At 39.7% G+C, this 18,316-nt stretch overlaps 1 protein-coding gene across 11 annotated transcripts in view; it reads left to right on the plus strand.

Annotated features, from left to right (window-relative positions):
- GULP1 (GULP PTB domain containing engulfment adaptor 1) overlaps positions 1–11,013 on the plus strand; it is a 143,913-nt gene extending 132,900 nt beyond the window's left edge. For 7 of the 11 annotated variants that reach the window (XM_064433787.1, XM_064433786.1, XM_064433791.1 and 4 more), the window contains 3 exons: positions 2,404–2,498; positions 4,235–4,270; positions 8,980–11,013. In XM_064433787.1, coding sequence (XP_064289857.1) covers positions 2,404–2,498; positions 4,235–4,270; positions 8,980–9,051 — 203 coding nt within the window. In that variant the 3' untranslated portion in view covers positions 9,052–11,013. The remainder of the gene's footprint in view (positions 1–2,403; positions 2,499–4,234; positions 4,271–8,979) is intronic. The other 4 variants (XM_064433793.1, XM_064433796.1, XM_064433792.1 and 1 more) reach the window with 2 other exon arrangements.
- Positions 11,014–18,316: the final 7,303 nt, after the last annotated feature.

An 18,316-nucleotide genomic window follows, 5' to 3' on the forward strand; every position in this document is an offset into this window, starting at 1 on the left:
GGCTTACTAGGCTCTGTCACTTGGAATAAGTCACACTCTGTTTGGTTTTAAATTCTGCCTTGTATACAGTATAAATTCAAAAATCTTTCGCATTAAAGGAAGGAATGACATTAAAGAAGTTAAAACTTGTGCTGTTCTCCTGCTAATGAGCACAAAAGGGCTTTCATTAATAAAAGCCCAATAATAAGGCATGAATGAGATAATAGCCATAATAGTGTACAAAATACTTGCTTTTAAAGATAGTCAGAAGTCAGAATTCAGTACAAATTACATGCAGGAGTTTTGTCCTTCACCATTTTTTCCTAAATACATTAATGGGATGTTTGCTAAGCCCTGGTGTTGAAACTGTCTGCTTTCAGTTGTCTGACCACAGAGAAAGCTGACAGCTCCTTTTAAAGGTAAAAGGAAAGAAAATGGATCTACATAATGAACCATAGACTGTTGAGGGTTATAGAGTAGAATCACTTTTTTGTCCAGTAGAGGTTAGATTGCAAGTCAAAGCTGCTACACATCTGAAGGTCATTTGCTAGGAGCATCAGAGCATTTGAGGACACTGGTTATACTGGAGCAGACCCATTTTGGCTGTGAAAGAGGCAAAGGATGAGGGAGAACCTAATTTTTACATTAGATTATCCGAGTTAAAGTCTCTCTTGCATGCAGGTGGTCTGCCTTTGCCAGGAAAGACTGGATTTCTTCTTGGCTCAAGTGGACTCTTGGAATAAGGCTCTCTTATCTGGGCCATCTCCTGGTCCCGTGTGACAGTTTGTAGCTGCTTAGCCACAGTTTTTTAAATATGTAATCAATCAACTTCTGCTCAAGTTTCTGTACTTTATAATGGGAATTTCTGTACTTTATTGTGGGAGCAAATGATGGTAGTTGCTAGCTATCTAAAATGCCTGCTGTGCAGCCTGATAACACCTAATTGATAAGGGCAAAGCCCCGACAGACTGATATGCACAGTAACTGTTGAAGAGCCCAGAGGACACAGGTGTAAAATTCTGCCTCTGTGGATGCCAAAATCAAACCAGCTGTGCAGCTGTAGCAGGTGCTGCACCACTGATAATGGCACTGGGAACACTGCAGTGAGGGGAGTGGATCCAGCAGTTAATTGTCATCCAGACCTCAGGTGTTAAGGGTGAATTTTGTGCCTAACTGTTCAGTCACTTCAGGATTACTATTGCCCCACTTACTGTCATGCTCTAAAACTAAAATTGTTTTCAGGCAGGTAGAATGCTTGTCAGGTTTCTTGCTAGGCAGCCATGCAAGTTAGGAGAGAGGATATGTCCTCATGGTTCTGGTTTTCTCCTCACCAGTGACAAGGTTGTAGGAACTTGGTTTTATAAATTCTGCAATCAGTGAGGTTGGGTTAGCAATTTATTTTTTTTTAACTGCAGTAGTTTAATCCGATGTGAGATGGGAAAAGTGTCTAGAGGTGGAGCCTTTAAATGTAGGAAAGAAAAATCTATTACTAAGAAGGAGGGAAAAACACCCATAACCTGAAAAAACAAAAAATATTTGAGCAGGCAGACCTAATGAACTGTACTGGTCTAATATGAGAAAAGAACCCAGTTGTATTGGAGGCATTTCTTCTCACCCAGACAAAAAAAAAGAAACACCGCCCTCCTTTTGACCACTAGAATGCAAACTGCAGTTAAGAAAAAGTGAGAAACTTTTGGTATTCACAAAGTGAAAATTTGCAATCATTCTATTTATGCACCCAAATTTAGTGGAATTTTAGCATGACAATTCACGGTCCTGTTGTGGTTTTGGGTTTGTTTTTTTTAAATACTGTTTCTTTCTTAATGTGATCTTCTCCAAGATTTTAAAACTCAGATGACTTTTATTTTTAATTGCTGCTAGTTCTTCATTGAGGAACTGTATAAAATAAAGGCCTTGCCTTGCCTGAATAAGAGTATTTGCATGTCTCACAAAAACATCCTTAACCTGAGGAGTGGCAGACAGGGGACACGAAGATTAATTGGTTAGTAATTTATTGTTGACATAATGTAGAAATGAAATTTGGCAGCTCATGTCCAGTTGCTCCCTCTTCATTTTTGAAACTCCTTCTACACACAGACTCCAGAGCACACGTCAGTACATGATGCCCTCTTCCAAGAGCAGCAGCTTCTCACTGCATCTCGAGACGGCACAAGCATTAAAGGAAGATAAAGAGAGGCTTAAACAGAAGTCCAGTGGTGTTCTTGGAAAAATATTTGGGTATTAAGGTTTGGGAAAGTGCCCAAGAGCTGGCTTGCACACTGGGGTGTTAAAAGTTGTGGTTAATGAGTGTTGTATCTGGTGGTGCTGTTGCTCAGCTCAGGAGGAGATGTAAGGTGGCTTTTTCAGAGCTGTTGTTGTAGCCCATACCTGTTCTCCCAGTGACTCACTTTTCTGTCATTGCAGAGAGAGACCTTTTTGGAGCAGAACCTTTTGACCCTTTTAGCTGTGGAGCAGGAGATTTCCCTCCAGACATTCAGTCCAAACTAGATGAGATGCAGGTAACTACTGTCTTAGTCGGTTTTGATGGCTGTGTGCCTATTCTTGAAATATGTGCTTACTGTACTCTGAAAATGTGTTCTACAAAGCACACACTAATGCACACACAAACCCCTATTTCTGCTATTCCTTCTGTGAGTTTATCTCCTGGTCTCTGAGCTGGAGTTTTTGCCTCAAGAGCCCCACCTGGTACCAATACAGTCAGCTACACTACTGGAGGGTTTCTCAGCAGTGTAACCAAAATGGTTTGGGAGCTGTTATCTGGGAAGGGACTGAGAGAGCTGAAAAAGAGAGCTGAGCTAAGAGCCCTCCAGGTCCCACCATCAGCAGTCTCCACCATCTCAATGTACCCTCCTCAATGGCATCACTTTGGTTTCTCACAGCATTGAGCAAATTTAGGAGCGTCTGAAGCCATGGCAATGTTTTTCTTCCTTTAAAAACAGCTCTATGGCACCCTGGAGCAATTAAACTCTCAAGAATTGATTCAAGAATTCTGAACTGTTGTTGTTTTTATCATAAAATGTTTGTTGATTCTGAAACACTCAACATTGTCCATTTAGTTATTGACCCAATTATGAAACAATTCTAGGAGAAAGTCCTCAAGTTTTGGAACAAATTATGCTCTGCAGTCAGACTTGCAAAACTTCCAGTTTCTTGCCAGCTTATCTCTAGTATTTTTAAGCAGTCTGCCAGCAAAGGAAAAGGCTGGAAATAATGGAAACTTGAATTTCTAGGATCCTGGCTCCTCAGCAGAAAGTGTTCCCAAGGTTTCCAGCCCTCTTGTCTCTTAGGAGCCCACAAAGTTCAAGAGCATTTGCTCTCAGGCTCCTTCTGCTCCTGTCTCCTACCTAGAGAGCAGCAGAGACTTTTTAAAATAGCTTAAATAAATTGAAATACCATTTCATTTTCCTGAGTACATTTTCTTTTCTTTGTCAGTTCAGGATGGTTCCACTGACAAACTCTACTCACAGTGAAGTAAAAAATTTAGCTTCTTGGTCCCCTGTATCATTTCAAAGAGCAGCTAAAAGCCAAAGCTGTCCTCTTTGCAATTCCAACAACATGCTGGTGTTTTGTGAATGCCATGACATTGTTACCAAGCCCTTGAACACAAACCCCAAATCTTATAGCACCTCCCATTGATATATTACCAACATTGCCATTGTTTTTGGGAAAAATAAATTGTAGCCACTGTAGTTACCACTAATAATGGTATGTCAATATTTAAATGTCACATATTAAGAGTTCCTATACAGGTAATATTTTGACAATATTTGGAATTGTTTGCCTATACCAGTACAGAGTGCTGTCACCTCATAAAACTTCAGGGAATTAAATAGTGAATGTGTTTATCAAAGATGTTTGAAGTCATGAAATTAAAATCTCCCATCATTGTTTGTACTCTCTTGATCTAAAAAAAGGAGACAATCAATCTATAACAAAACCCCCAAACACTAGGGTGTTACTGTGTCCTGTGTGAAGAAAGGCACTGCTCCCCAGCATATCAGCTATTCACTAAAAATTAATCAATGGGCCTTTATGTAGGCACAAAACTTGACATTTATGATCCAGCTGAGAATAAGTGTACACCTGCAGGGGTGTGAAAAACCCTCATATTCTAGCTTGAGCCAAAGCAAAGACTGTAGGCAGTTGTTTTACTGTGTGATTGGTGCAAAATGCAGACTGAAACATGTTTTTCCTAATGTCTCTTTTATCTTCTTGTGCTTTCCTGGGTGCGCAGCGTCAGCGATGGTTGGTATATCATATTTTAATAATGGTATTTAAAGCATTTACAATTGAAACGTGCACGTGTTTGTCTTGTGTTTCTATTCTTATGTATATTTGTTTATATATAAAAATTTCAAAAATTATGGTTTGTGTATAGAACTGAGTCAGGGCCATTTCCTTTTTTTTAGGGCCTACAGTCTCTAAGTTAGGGACAGCTGATGGTTGTTTTCTTTACTCTTGTCTTGCCAGGTGCTAATACTAAGCCTTTGTTTTCGCTGCTGTTTGTTTTCCATGTGTATTTGTGAAATCTCCAGTTGTCATTATCAGATTGTCACTAGCGAAATGGTTTAAGCAAAACCTTTAGTACAGATATGGTGTTAGTACAACCACATTTGAGAACAAGTCTTTGGTGATTTAAAACTTTTCAAGGAGCAGAAGCAGCTGTGCTTAGGCACAGCCTTTGAGGAAGGTGAGAGCACAGAACATGTAACATGCTCTGGAAATCCAACAATGAGAATCGTGGAGGAGAAATGTGGGCCTCTCTTCTTTTCTGAAATGCAGTGAATGAATTTGTTATCTTTGCATTATGGAAGCACAGCCTGGGTTTCACTAATTATGTATTCCATTAAATCTGTGAAGGTAAGTTTTCTGCAGACACCTAGCAAATAGCTCCAAGTATGAACTTCCTGTACCATGGTGTGGAATAGAGTTCAGTCTGCAGTGAGGATGTGCCAGCCTGATTGGAGCAGCCCAATCCAGCCTCTCTTTCCCTGTTTCTTGTGAGGAACATGTGAGGTGCCTCAGCACACACAGCCCATGTGCAGAAAAGCTGCCCTGATCTGGCCTTGTGCTTTTGGGAACAAAGTGGGAGAGGAGGGCACAGCACAGAAGAGGCACTGGAGAATAAACTCTTGAGTAGTGGGTGCTTATCCTTTGCATCCTGCATTCTGAACTTAATGAGATCAGATCAAGTTCCCTGGCCTCTGGGGGAGCACTCTTATTTTTAAACTTCAGCAAGGATCCAAATTTCACAGTTAAGCTTTCTATTCCATTTCTCAGTCCAATCTCTGTTGATCTTTTTGGAGAGCTTAAAACTCAAACATTTGCTGAGATGTGACTTTAATAGCTCAGGCCTCTCTCTGATGGCTGTCCAACCTCCTGTTTCCCCGCACACTTATGCTGAAACATATTTTCATCTTTATTTTGACTGTGTCCACACATTAATAAAATGAATGTCTACTTTCCCAGAAATCTTGCAGTGAGAAGTTTCCTTGGATCATGAATCACACCAGCAGCAGCTGCTATAATTTATTAAAATCTCAAGGTAGTTAATATCAGAGAGCTTCCAGGAGCTGCAAGCCATTCTCCCTGAATGCCCTGAAGCAGTCAGTAGACTTGACATCTTTCCATCTCAAGTAACTTATGCTCACCCCTGTAAATGCTCTTCTCAGAGATATGTAAATTTGTCATTGCTTCGTTGGGTTTGTGCTGACTTAAGCTCATTGAGAGAAGTCACTGTGAAGTGATAAGTGAGTGAACTTCTGAGCCGTAAGATTGACTCAGGCAAATTTGTCTTCTGATAAAGTGCGGGTTCTTTGTCTTGTACTGCTTACTGGTTTTAACCAGAATAGCTCACATATTTTTATCCTTGACTCCAAAAAAAGCATGGTTTTGGAAGAGGGATTGTTTCTGAGCTGTTTCGAGTGGAAACAAGCTTTGCTCCTCTCTTTAGAGCATCAATCACATCCCTTAGTACAATACCATTACTTAGTAGGTAGCTAAACTGCTCAGTCCTTGTGTTAAAATGCCTCTAAAGTAAAAAAGCTCCTTGAGGAAGATAGGAACACAGAAAAACAAGGCACAGCATAGATACACACTTCATAGCCCTTCTGTTCCCTCTCCTGGCCAGTGCCACAGGGTGGCCTTCTTCAGCATTTCCTGAAAATGCACTTCATGTCTTCCACTTAAATACCCAAGAGAAAAAAAAAAAATCTAGATTTTACATTCCTTTAATGAAAGGAATGCCCAGCTAGCCACTTGGATTGCTTTGAAGCCCTCTCTATGCTGTTGGGCTTTTTGGCCTTGTGGTTGTCGTGGAAGTTTGAGCCTGCTTGGAAATGCAGCATCTGATGTTGATGATCATGGATTTTGTGTGGCTCAGAAGTGATCATGGAAATGCCATGTCCCTGTTACAGGCAGGAGGGTGCATGAGCCATTGTTCTCAGGAACAGCACCTGGCAACCACAGCACTGATTTCTTTTAGGACAGACAGTTCATTTTGGTCATAAAGTTAAAAAGCTTTTTTAATCATTATGATCCATAAAGAGCAGCAACCTCTGAACAGATTAGCATTGATCACATTGCAAATATGTGGAAATGTAATTGTTTTAAATGCAAAATATCATAGCCTGAGAAGGACTAGACAGGGGTGGGGGGAAGTGGCTGGAGTGAAGCTGCAGAAGGAAAGGCCAAGGAGGCCAAGGTTCTTCAAGAAAGTGGAAATAGTTCTAAGTGAAGTCATAGCAAACATAAGGAAAGTGCTAAGTGACAAAATATCAGTTTGTGTGGAAAAAACTTGACATGCTCAACAACAGAGCAGTGAGATGAGTGTACTTCCAAAATGCATCATCTGATTTGCTCTTCCCTTGCTGGAAACAGGGCAGTGGAAGTGAAGCCACTTAAGACAGTGCAAACTGTGCTTAACAGTAAAAATAAGAGAAAAATAAGAGTGGGCAGGACGGGAATGGAATGGATGTTCAGTGAAGGCTCTGGCTGGCTCAGGATCAAGGTTTCTATCCTTGTCAAACCAGTTGTTGGTGATGTTCTGCTGTTGGAGCTCATCAAGCACCCTCAGGTTGAAGCACCAACAATTCCTTGTTCCTGTATCCCTTTACAGGCTCAAATACAGCCTTCAGATACTTCTGAATTTGAGCATCCTAGGCACACTGTAACTGCAGGGTTTAAAATGTAAGATTAGACCCTAGGGCTAGTTCTCTGCATTCTCCTTCTGGGTAAGCAGTCCTCCTTTGACTGCAGTTACATCAATTAATTTACCCTTTGGATAAATGAACACTGTCTGTTTGTAACAGGATGTGTTTCGCTTGGAATTTCACCTAATGTTCACTTGAAATATCTTCTGCATTGAATGTTCTTCCTTTTAAACCTTGGGAAAATACAGAGAGGAAAAAAAAGGAAAAATCTTAAATACACTAGTGACCCTTGGCAGCACTGTCATCCAGGTGTAGAGAAACTGGGTAGCACAGTTGGGGAATGTTTACACCACAGTGCTGCTGCTTGCTCAGCATCTCATGGTATAGATCTGCCTTCAGGAAAATGCAGCTTTTACTTGGAAATTCTCAGACCATTTAGTAACTATTGCCAGGAGGTTTGCTCTGTTTTTCCACATTATTCTCCTGATAGCAGTAGCTGGCAGGGTTGTTAGATATTCATACACTTTTCAAGTGTTAGCCTGTGATTTGAATTTGTTTGAAATTAAGCTGGTTTAACATGGGATTTATCTTCTAAACCCAAAAGGTATGGTCTTGAGGTACTGCTGTGCATGCGAGGGAAAGACTTGAGTTTGTGCCTAATCCACACAGATGGTTTTACAAAAAGATTTATCTTGTTTACAAGATATTTTCTTGATGAAAGGACCTGTTATTGATTTCATAGCACACAATCAGCATCTCACTGAGCAGAGCACTGTGACTGCTGCCACTGGAGTTGATGTTCTCATGGCATTTCTAGTCAGAGCCCCGTTTCCAATTGCTTAAACCTTCAAAGTTCTTTCACCCAACAGACTGAAATTTTCTTGACTTCAAGGTGACTTTTGAGGTTCAAGCCACAGTTATTCAGCTTATTTTAATGCAAAAAGAGAAATTAAAATAAGAGTGGTTTTCCTATAAGAAAAGTGTAGTTGTTACTTTAGGGCTGGTGTGAATGAAGTACCTTTAGCAAGCCAAACATCTATGAAAGTATACAAAAAAAAAGTACTTGTAGAATTAATTTCTTTTCCATAGAGGAGGTGGTAGCATCCAGCTTATAATCTTTTTTGTGTTTCTTTTAATAAAATGAATGTGAGCAAACTCAGGAATTTTAGTCTGAACTTTCAAAGCAACTCACTGTGCTTTCAAAATACCACTGAGCTTTATTTTAGTGCATTACGTACCCTCAAAATGCACAGATTTTTCATTTGCAGTTGAGCAAGTATGATTTCATTTGCCTTTTTCATGAAGCTCAGGTAGCAGTGGGCAGTAAAGCCCTGTCAATTTAGCTGCACTGGGAGCAATTCAGAGCAGCCCTCTGAGGTGGGGTAGTCAGCATTTTTGTTGGGCTGCTCTTACAGCACCACAGAACACAGAAGATCCCTTGTATCAGTAACAAATTCCATGTCATACCTGCATTTTTCAATATAAATCTTCTTGAATTTTACTCCGGAACAACATGGTGCAAGTCAAACTTGTTTGGATTTCTGTCAACCTATGTACAATATTCAATATTGTTATTGTCTAATATTTTCTTCACTTTATGTACATGCTGTAGCTATGCTGTTGTATGGTGTACATCTTTTATGAGTTAACCACTAAGACTTACTAAAGGTGGCTGACCCAATAATGTAAATATTTGTGAATTCAGGCTGAAGTATCGTTGCAGTTTGTCTGCCTAAAGATATGCTTGGATTTAAATGTTTTTACAAGGAGAATGTAATCCTCCAGAACTCACTTGGCTCTTTACTAATGATGTCTTGTTTCATTGCAGGAGGGGTTCAAAATGGGATTAACTCTTGAAGGCACAGTATTCTGTCTTGACCCACTAGACAGCAGGTGCTGATGCCAAGAAAGTCAATGTGAATTTCCTCCACAGTGGGTTTTTTTTTTTCTGAACACGTACTCACAGATACTATCCATGTGCCAAAAATTGCTTTTTTCAACATGTAAACTCTTGTGAGGCTTGCTTCTGTAAAAATTCAACTTATTTCCAGTCTCTCCCTGTACAAATGTAAAAAGTTGTATTTGTTTATGGATTATGGATTAAATTACGCTGTTGTGTTTCTTTCTGTCACATTTTGGCCCGAGTTTACTATGCTTTATGACTATTAGCTTGGAGAAGTTCTTCAGAAAGGTCACTCATACCTCTCTCTCTGCCTCTCTCTGCAAATGTGCAGGCATGAATTCTACATAATACTTTACCTGGCAGCATTTTGAAATTATGCTTTTAAGGTATTATTTAATATTCAAGCAGTAAAATTATTAATATCTGCTACAAAAATTTCAATTTGCAGTGAGAAAAGCATAAAATACTAACCATTATTATATGCTTCAAAAGTAAATCTGGATGCAGTGTGGTTGATTTCCATCACCGTGTGTGGTTACTATCCTGTACATATGTTGTCATTGGCTTATTCAATCCAGATTTTAGGTCCTTCATTCATGTTTTAGAAACTAACAAGTTGTTAGTCTGCTAATTAGTGCTTAATGAGCCTAGAAGAACTGCTAAATTGCAGAATGGCCAAGCAACCAGCCTTTGTTTTGATATTTTATAGCTGAAGTGTAAAGTATGTAACTTGGAGTCCATTACATGCTAGCCATAACTTAAAAGGAAGATTATGGTCCTGCATTGGCTTAGGAATTTATGTAATTTTGTGTATAAGCAGGCACCGGGCTCACTTCTGTAATTACTTTCAACACCTGAGTGTTTACAGCCAGGCTCTGTTGAGTATAATTCTTTTACTCTCTTCTTTAGTGTTCCATGTCTTTAATTTTGAGGCTTTCTGCAGAGAAACAATTGTAAGTAAGTCCTTTGTACCCACTGGTTGTTCATGTTACAGAAATATCTGCACACCAAAATTCTCAGCTGCTGGTGAGATGAATGCTGACATGTCTATGCATACTCTTCATTAATCTTTCTCATAAGCAATAAAACACCATCTTAAACCTATCTCAGAAAATTATCATCATGAGTTCAATTCAAAAACTTTCCAACCTCTTGTAATTTCCCTTCAAAACATAGAAATGTGGAAACCCCCCTGCCCAAAATTTTCAGATTATTTTTAATGAGAGGCTTTTTGCTGACACTTACAGTTTTGTCCTAAACAGTCACAGTTTACACCAAAACCATATTTTTCAATTTCATCACGAGTATTTTTATGCCTTGTTCAACAAAGTACTTGTGCATGTGCCTTTGGAGTCCTCTAAAAGAATGGGATTATTCCTTTGCTGGGTTTGACACATCCTCAGGTACCTTGCTGAATTGGGGCCTTAACATCCCACATTACATCTGTCTTCCTCTCTCTCATTCTGAGTTCATCATTCATATAGAGTATTATAAAGAAATATATATAAAAAATATATTAAATCACTAACAAATAGAATAGTATATGTTTCATAAAGAAAAGTCTTTATAATTTTGTTTGTCATATAGTATTTTCGAATTTGTATAATGAGGATGTTTAGTAGCCATAGCAATGGCCTTTTTTAACAAATAGAATTTGTATTTTTATTGTACTTTAAAAAGCTTTACATAATAAGCATCTATTTAGTGGTCATTTATTATCAATGGTAACACTAAGATAATATTTGCACATTTTAAGAAACCTTTTTCGTTACTGATTTTTATGATAGTTGACTGCAAATGGCATGGTTAAATCTTATATACCTGGTCAATACATACAAAAGTACTTAAATCAACACAGCAGTGCATTTTTAATTTTTATGTGATCCAATTGGAAACTGTATTTCTATGTAATCTCAAATGTCTGTTTAATTTTGCCTAAAATAAATGTTTTTAAATAAACTGCCTCCTAGAACAGTGTTCATTCACTAAATGCCCAGCTGGAAGGTAGGTTGGGATAGTACTTAAATATTGGGCTGGATCTGCCACAAAAGAGGGTTTAGTCTGGAATGGGTTAAAAGTCACCTTTGGAAAGGATCTGATCTCAGACAGGGTAGAATGACTCCAGTCCATTTTTTTACTGAGTTTGGGCTAATCTGCAATCAGCAGAGGAAAATCTTGTTCTAAATGTAGCTGTATAATGCTGACAATTAGGGAGTAACTCTGCAGTGCTTCCTGGATTTGACTTTTCTTTTTGCCTTTTTTCCCCCCATACTTCTCTGTTAAATATACTTGGCTGCTTGCTGACTATTTAAGGAGGGAAGGATAATAATTGAAGTTTTCCTAAGCCTTAGAAAACAATCTCTGTGACCCAGGTGTGTTAATGGCACAGGCTGCTGCAGACCATATCAGTGTTTCTGAGAGAAGTGGTCTGAAACCATCTGGTAATCTGTTCTCTTGTAAAACTTCCCTTCAAGCTAATGCTCAAAAAACCCATCTAAGCACTTGCATTTGCGGGAATGGGGTTTGAACATCCATGGGATTGGGTGCTGGCAGGTAAGGAGCACATGTCACTGTGTCCTGTGAGCTGTGGGCAGGAGCTGTCCCTCCCTACTGCTGCCAGTGCTCTCTCTCAGGCAGGGCAGCAGCACCTTGTGCCCCATTTCACTGCTGCTCTCAAATACCTGGCTGGGAGCACTCAGAGGAGCCTGGGCCATCGCTCCTGCTCTGGTCAGAGGGAGGGGATGCTGCTGCTGCTCACAGCACACTGTTGGTTGTGGAAGTTGTCTTGTTACAGAGAGAGAAACAGCATCTACTAGGTTACAGATTTGGTGCTAATGAGTCAAGAACAAGATTTTTTTTACTTGTAAATTGCAACAAAAACAAAATACCAGTGCAGCTTTGTGCTGTCTGTTTTGTCAACACTTTTTTTCTTTCTTGTGGGTGCCTTTTCTTTCCATTTCTATTTTTTTCTTCTATAAACTGTGATCACTCTGCTGACCATGCTAACTGTGGCTGTATCACTTCTGGACATCTAATTGTAGATTTTAGTTTCACTCAAATGCCCAGCAACTGTTCTAGCCTGTCATACCAAGCTATATTAACACCTAGAAGCAGGATTCCTGCTTTACTTTCCTTGTTTTCCTATGATATGAACTAATTTTTTCTTGCTACCTTATCCTGGTATACCTGAGTAAATGAGCTGCTTAGGTTAGAATTCTGAAGTCAAACAGCTGAAATATGATGAGTTGCTGTTTTCTTTTTTTTTAACCTTTGATAAGTCACTGAGCATCAGTGCAGGATGTTCTTGGCCTGACTCATCTTTACTCCCAAAGGGTCTGCAGGTGGCTCTTGCCCTTCCATGTGACAGATGGGATTTGTGCTAAACATAAAATTGATCAAGTTGCTGCAATTGGTAAAGACCAAATCGTTCATGTGGTGAAAGGAATTATATTCCATTCTGGCTTCGGAGATGGAAAGGAAGAAAAGAAGGAGAAATTCTCACACTTGTAGAAGCATGGTTGTGTAATCCCAGAGGTGATGGAATGTGCCAAGGAATGGGGCTGGCTCTGAGACTTCATTATGATGATTAATTTTCAATTTGTGGAACTAAGCATGGTTTTATTCTCACTGAGCAGCTCTGCTTCACAAAAAGAGTCTCTTCTGCCAAGGAGGAGACAGTCACTGCCTGAGATACCTCTGCTTAAACACACAGAGCCCCTGTCTGCTCTGTATCTCATCTGTCACTAGAGATTGTCACCCTTTGGACACCCTCTAAAGAGAGGAGCTGTGCTGAGAACAGCAGGCAAGCTCTCAGTTTCCTTATTTCCACACATTGGGGTTTTGTTGTTGCTTTTTAATATTAAAGGGTGCAGAAGTCACACGTAAAAAACCGTCAGAATAACTGGCCATATGTTTTAAAATGCAGCTGAAGATGTCTGCTGGTGGGTGTCTGGTGAGCTTCAGCTAAAAGGCAGCAAGGGAGCCTTGGTACTTCATTAGCCTGCTTTCCCCCCTTTCTTTTTAGAGAGATTCTTAATGAGACACTGAGGCACGAGTTGCACTGTGAGCTGGTGGAAAGCTGGTGAGCAGTTGTCATAAATGAAACAGAGACCAGGATTTCAACTCTGGGTTTGTTCAGTTATTTCAGAAGGGTAAGGCAGTGCTTTGAGGGAAAGCCTGACATTTGTAATACCTGCTGCCTTCCTGGGATGCTTCAGCATACATCCAGTGGTGCTGCATAGATAAAAGAAACTGCACATTTATTTATTCATCAGACCAAAACACTTTCTGGAAGTACAAGACACAGTGGGATTCATGGAGCGAATATGTAGTTCGTGTGTGTGATGCAGTAAAGCTTTCCAAACATATGAATATGTAATTTAACTATTTTGTTTAAGAAATCTCCCAAGAATCTAATTTCTATATAGTTGGTGATAACAAACCCTGCAGGTAAAGTCTCCTAAAGTGGACTCTGGAATGGACTGAGCTTATTTTAAGTCTCATATGAATGACAATAATGAAACTCAGCAGATTTCAGCCTTTGGACTTTTTCTTGGTTTGGTTTTTTTTTGTTGCTTTTTTTTTTTCCCTTACATTTTCCATTGTTTACTTCAGCAGAGCTTATGCCTTGCAATAAAGATTAAGAAGGAACAGAAACAGATTAGGAAGGAAGTATAGAAGAAAATCAAAAAGGGAAAAAATATCATCTTGTGCCAGCACTAAGCAGCTCAGTCATGCTGTATTTTTTTGTGAAACTTAACTGATGTGAGAACTCCTGTTGTTCTGCCCCATCACTTTTTTATGCTATCTCTGGGTTGCACGAGGGCTGCCAAGAAGCAGACTTGCCATGTCTGCAGCTCCCAAGAACTGCTCTTGGAGCTGTTGGAGTGTGCCAGGAATGTCGCCTCACACAGAGTAGGTAACCACAGTGAGCCTTGTCCACGATGCTACTTGCTGCAAGCTCCAGTTTCCATGCATTTATCCTAATTTCTATTAGTTTGTACCATATTAAAACCTGGCTAAGTTGCATATCTGACAGAGGCTTCCAGAAGAAAGCTGTAGTAAACCATCACAAAAGTTCTTTAGCTAATTGCCTTTATTCTAATACTGATTGGAAGGCATGGCAGTCATCCATATTTTCTGAATACCTGTTAATAAAACCTTTATATAAATTAATCTCCTTAAAAGAACTTTCCCAAAAGAGGAGTCTTAGACTAGACCCTTTCAAATTTTCATTGGCTCAGTTTCCTTTGCAGCTTCATGCTACACACAAGCTGCTCTGACCAAAAAGAAACTCAGAAATTCTGTTCAGCATAAGTACTTCTAAAAGCTACCTCTGGTTTTACCATGTGTGACATTTAAATTGTGGCAAGTTTTATTTCTTTTTTGACTGTATCCTGTAAGCATTTTATTCAGTAAAAACAAGATGCTTTTTGAAGCTTCTGCACCATATTAGAGTTGGAATAGTCTGAGCACGTTTTACTGAAAATAACTGAATGAGCTCTCCAGGGATCTGAACTGGTTGGCTTTGGAAAAATATTGTGCATTTTAAATATTTTGGTGTTCTTCTAATTTGGGGATTTTTAAGGAAACTTCATTGTTTTCAAATAAAGCAGTCCTTGACACTGAAAAGACAGAAAATCCTTCTGTGCACTGCAATAGGATAAGGCTCTAAAGATAATACAGTTAATTGAGGGGAAAAAGCAACAAAACTTATTTGAAGGGCCTGGATAGATTAGAAATCTGAGGTTTTTTTACTCTTTATTAATATTTAGAGAATGTTATAACATTATTACCCCTATGCATAGTTTGCTATGGTTTTTGTGGTGGAAGAGAGCCCCCACAATGGCAGATTAAAGTCACCTACAGTGCAAACAATGAAGAAATGAGGTTCCCCTGTTTTTGTAACCCTATATACGATGAAAAACCCAGAATAAATCTGTTTTTTAAACACTTCCACCCTGTAAAATAGTGACATGATCACTAAATAAGCAACATGCAAAAGAAGAAACTACACTTGGCAATAAAGGTAAGAGTTTTCAAGGTAAGTGAGTGAGAAATGGTACAGGAGCATGGAAATGATCTGAGGGATTTCTTGTGTGACTGGGCTCAGCTGTGCTGCACTCATGAGTCGGGCTGTATTTGTGTAGCTTAGCTGATGATCTGCTGTACTGCTGCTGGGAAGCAAAAAAAAAAAAAAATTAACAAAACCATTTAAATCCTTGATGCTGTTTCCAGATTTTGAGTCAGATTGTCTCCTGATGAAAAGTGTTAATTTTGACTTTACAAGTTGTTTGTCTGTTTTCACATCTCGAAGGTTTTGGTGAGTCTGCACTAAAATCTGTCCCCGAGGGTGTTAAGGATTTTTAGCACTCACTGTATGTATTTTGCTAGAACCTGTAGATTGTGTAATATCTGATGTGAAAGGACTGAACAAGGCTGTGATCTGTGTCATCACAGCTGCGTGTTGTGGTAACATGGCAAAGGTTTGATGGATGAAATTTGGAGTAGTATAATCTCATAGAAGATTCCACTATTCAATAGCCCTTTTCAAAGTAGGTATTTTAAAATAATGAAATCTTATTAAAGTCTGAAACATGTGACTAGACAGTTAAGTAAACAAGATAAATTGCCTCTTGGCAGTCTAATAAATAAACCAGTAAAGTCATTAAAACCACATGAGTCATAGAGCCATAATGAATTTACTTGAAACTTAGGAAAACAGCAATTTGTTTTCTCAGGACCACTGATTCAGTCTCTCACAGACCTCCCTGGCTAGAAGTTTGAATGCCAAAGAGAAAACAATCCCACACAATATTCTAAGCAATATTTTATTCTGGTGCAGGGGTCATCCTGAATCTTGGTGTGTGCTCATAAGCAAACTGTTATGGTGGGAAAAGGTACAGGGAAGCAGTGACAAAGCTGATATAAAATGAGAAATTTAGTGTTAGGTTATAAGCAGGAAAATCCTGAGTTTGCACAACCCACAGCCCACAGAAAACACTCACATGATGTTTAACTGCTCTGAAAAGGCATTTAGAGCATCTGTGAATGTATAGCTAAATGCTACTGAGCAGTATCTAAAACTAATGTGTTGCAGATGGCTTTCATTTTTCAGAAAAATGTGTGGACAAGCTGTTTACAATATTTCAAATGATATTTGCTCATTGATCTGTCCACGCTGGAATGGGAATGCTGCACACATGCAAAACAGGGGTGCTGAAAGCTTTCCTTCCACAGGCTGATGCTTCAGAGGTAGCTCTGCAGTCAGGAGGGGCTGAATGGGGAGGTGCTCCAGGCCCTGCAGCTGCTGAGCAGGAATACAGATTGGGAGAGCTGACAGAGTTTTTGGGAATGTCAAGTCAGTCTCCATCAGGAGTTCAAGCACAAGGCAAATAGGTGCAGACAGACACTGAATGCAGTCCAGACACTGGCCCCTCTCTCAGCTGTTACAAAACAGGGAACATTTAAAACTTGTTTTTTCTAAGCCTGAGGGGAAACCCATGGGAAGAAGTACCCTCAAGTACATTCTGGCAAAATTCAGATTAAATAGGGACACATTCTGACTCCCCAAATTTAATTAATAAGCAGCAAAACAACAAGCAGGAGAGAGTTTAATGAAACATATTAAAAATGTATCATCCCTGTGTTTTATAAATGCAAGCCCTTATTTGCAAGCCCCTAGAGAGAGTATTCTAGCTTCTATTTGTTTGAATACTACTTATTTTTCTTATAATTGCTTAGGTTTTGTGAATTAATTTTTATTTTTCCACAATTTCAGTCTTCCTAGAGAACTATCTGGACAGCTGTGAAATATGTGGTGGGTACATATCTCAACATTCTGACATTTCTGCTTAGAAATGGTGGCAAGGCTGTTTTTTGGTTTTCTTTAAAACCTAACATCCAGCCTTCTTCCTGGGAATCACACACTGCATGTTGGTGTTTCAAAGGGCAAATAAGCCTACAAGAAAATTTGGAAAAAAACTCCTGTGGCTGGCCCCAAGGAGCCTGCTGTTTTCCAGGAATGCTGGATTCGTTTGTGATCTACAGCTCCCTGTTTCCTGAGAGCTGTGCTTTTTCCTCCCCACACCTTATGCAACAGCATCACACGACTTGAGCTCTGACTGGAGCTGAGCTAAGGTTACACTCCTGGAAAGCAGCACTTGAGGACACTTCCAGGAGAACACAGCTGGAGTTTGTGGGGAGTTTGTTCCTGTGGGCAGCCAGGGAAGCAAGTTCTGTTCATCCTGAGACCTGACCAAAGGCAGGGAAAATTCAAGATGTAGTAATGCCTCAAACTCTTTTTTAAGGGTAATGTTTGTACAACCTTGTAGTCTGTCTTTTTTTTTTTATCCAACCAGCTAATGATCATTGGTTTTATTCTGGTGTTACAGTTTTTGTCCCATCAGTGCATAAGAAGTATATGGTAGAAAAACCTTGCCAAATTTAGAAAGCAGGTAAACAGGGCCATACCTTTATTTTATAAAAATAAGTTCTTACAAGAATTCTTGTGTGCTGCTCTGGGCTTGCCTTTTCAAAGCTGTTTTGTTAGGGGAAACTGTTTACCTTTCAGTTACACTGCTATTGGATGTCCCCCAGGTTTTGTTACCACTGTAGGTATAGAGAGATAGAAAAATGCTTCCATATCTTTTTCAGTCTCTTGGTGTCACTGGATGTCAGGCCATTCCTTTATTTCATATTGAGATTTAGACATAAATAAGAGTTCATGTATAAATTGTATCTTTTTATATTGTTCCCCTGCAGTGATTGTTGTTCCTTTGAACTGTCAGAAGTACAGGACTAGGGCATTCAGGGCCCTCTGCTGTGGTGCCAAATTCCAGCAGGCCCCAGTGCCAAGGGAGTTCGCTCTGGGCTTTGGAAGCCCAGTGTACACCTCGAGGGCAGCTGGGGCTATGAGCTCTGGGTTTGTCTGTTCAGATGCTCAGCACATGGGTGTCCAGCTCTGGGAAAGAGGAGGAGGAAGCCCAGAAATGCCAGCCTTGTTTTGAGGACTCTGAAACCTTTATGTGCTACAGTGTCTTGCATAAACCAGTGGGGTGTCTGTTCCCCACTCTGAACTTAACCAGGCCTTTGGTGTTTCAGCTCTGGATTCCTCTCCTCTCTTTCAGCTCTCCTCCTCCTCCCCCAGCAGCCTCTGCCCACACCAGAATCATGTTTACACAGCCACAGCCATTCATTAATTTGGGCTCCTGAGCAGTTTACACAGGACTTGCTGTTCTGCTCCGGAAAAGAAATCCTGTCC

The sequence above is a fragment of the Passer domesticus genome, chromosome 10 (assembly GCF_036417665.1).
Source record: "Passer domesticus isolate bPasDom1 chromosome 10, bPasDom1.hap1, whole genome shotgun sequence".
Taxonomy (NCBI): domain Eukaryota; kingdom Metazoa; phylum Chordata; class Aves; order Passeriformes; family Passeridae; genus Passer; species Passer domesticus.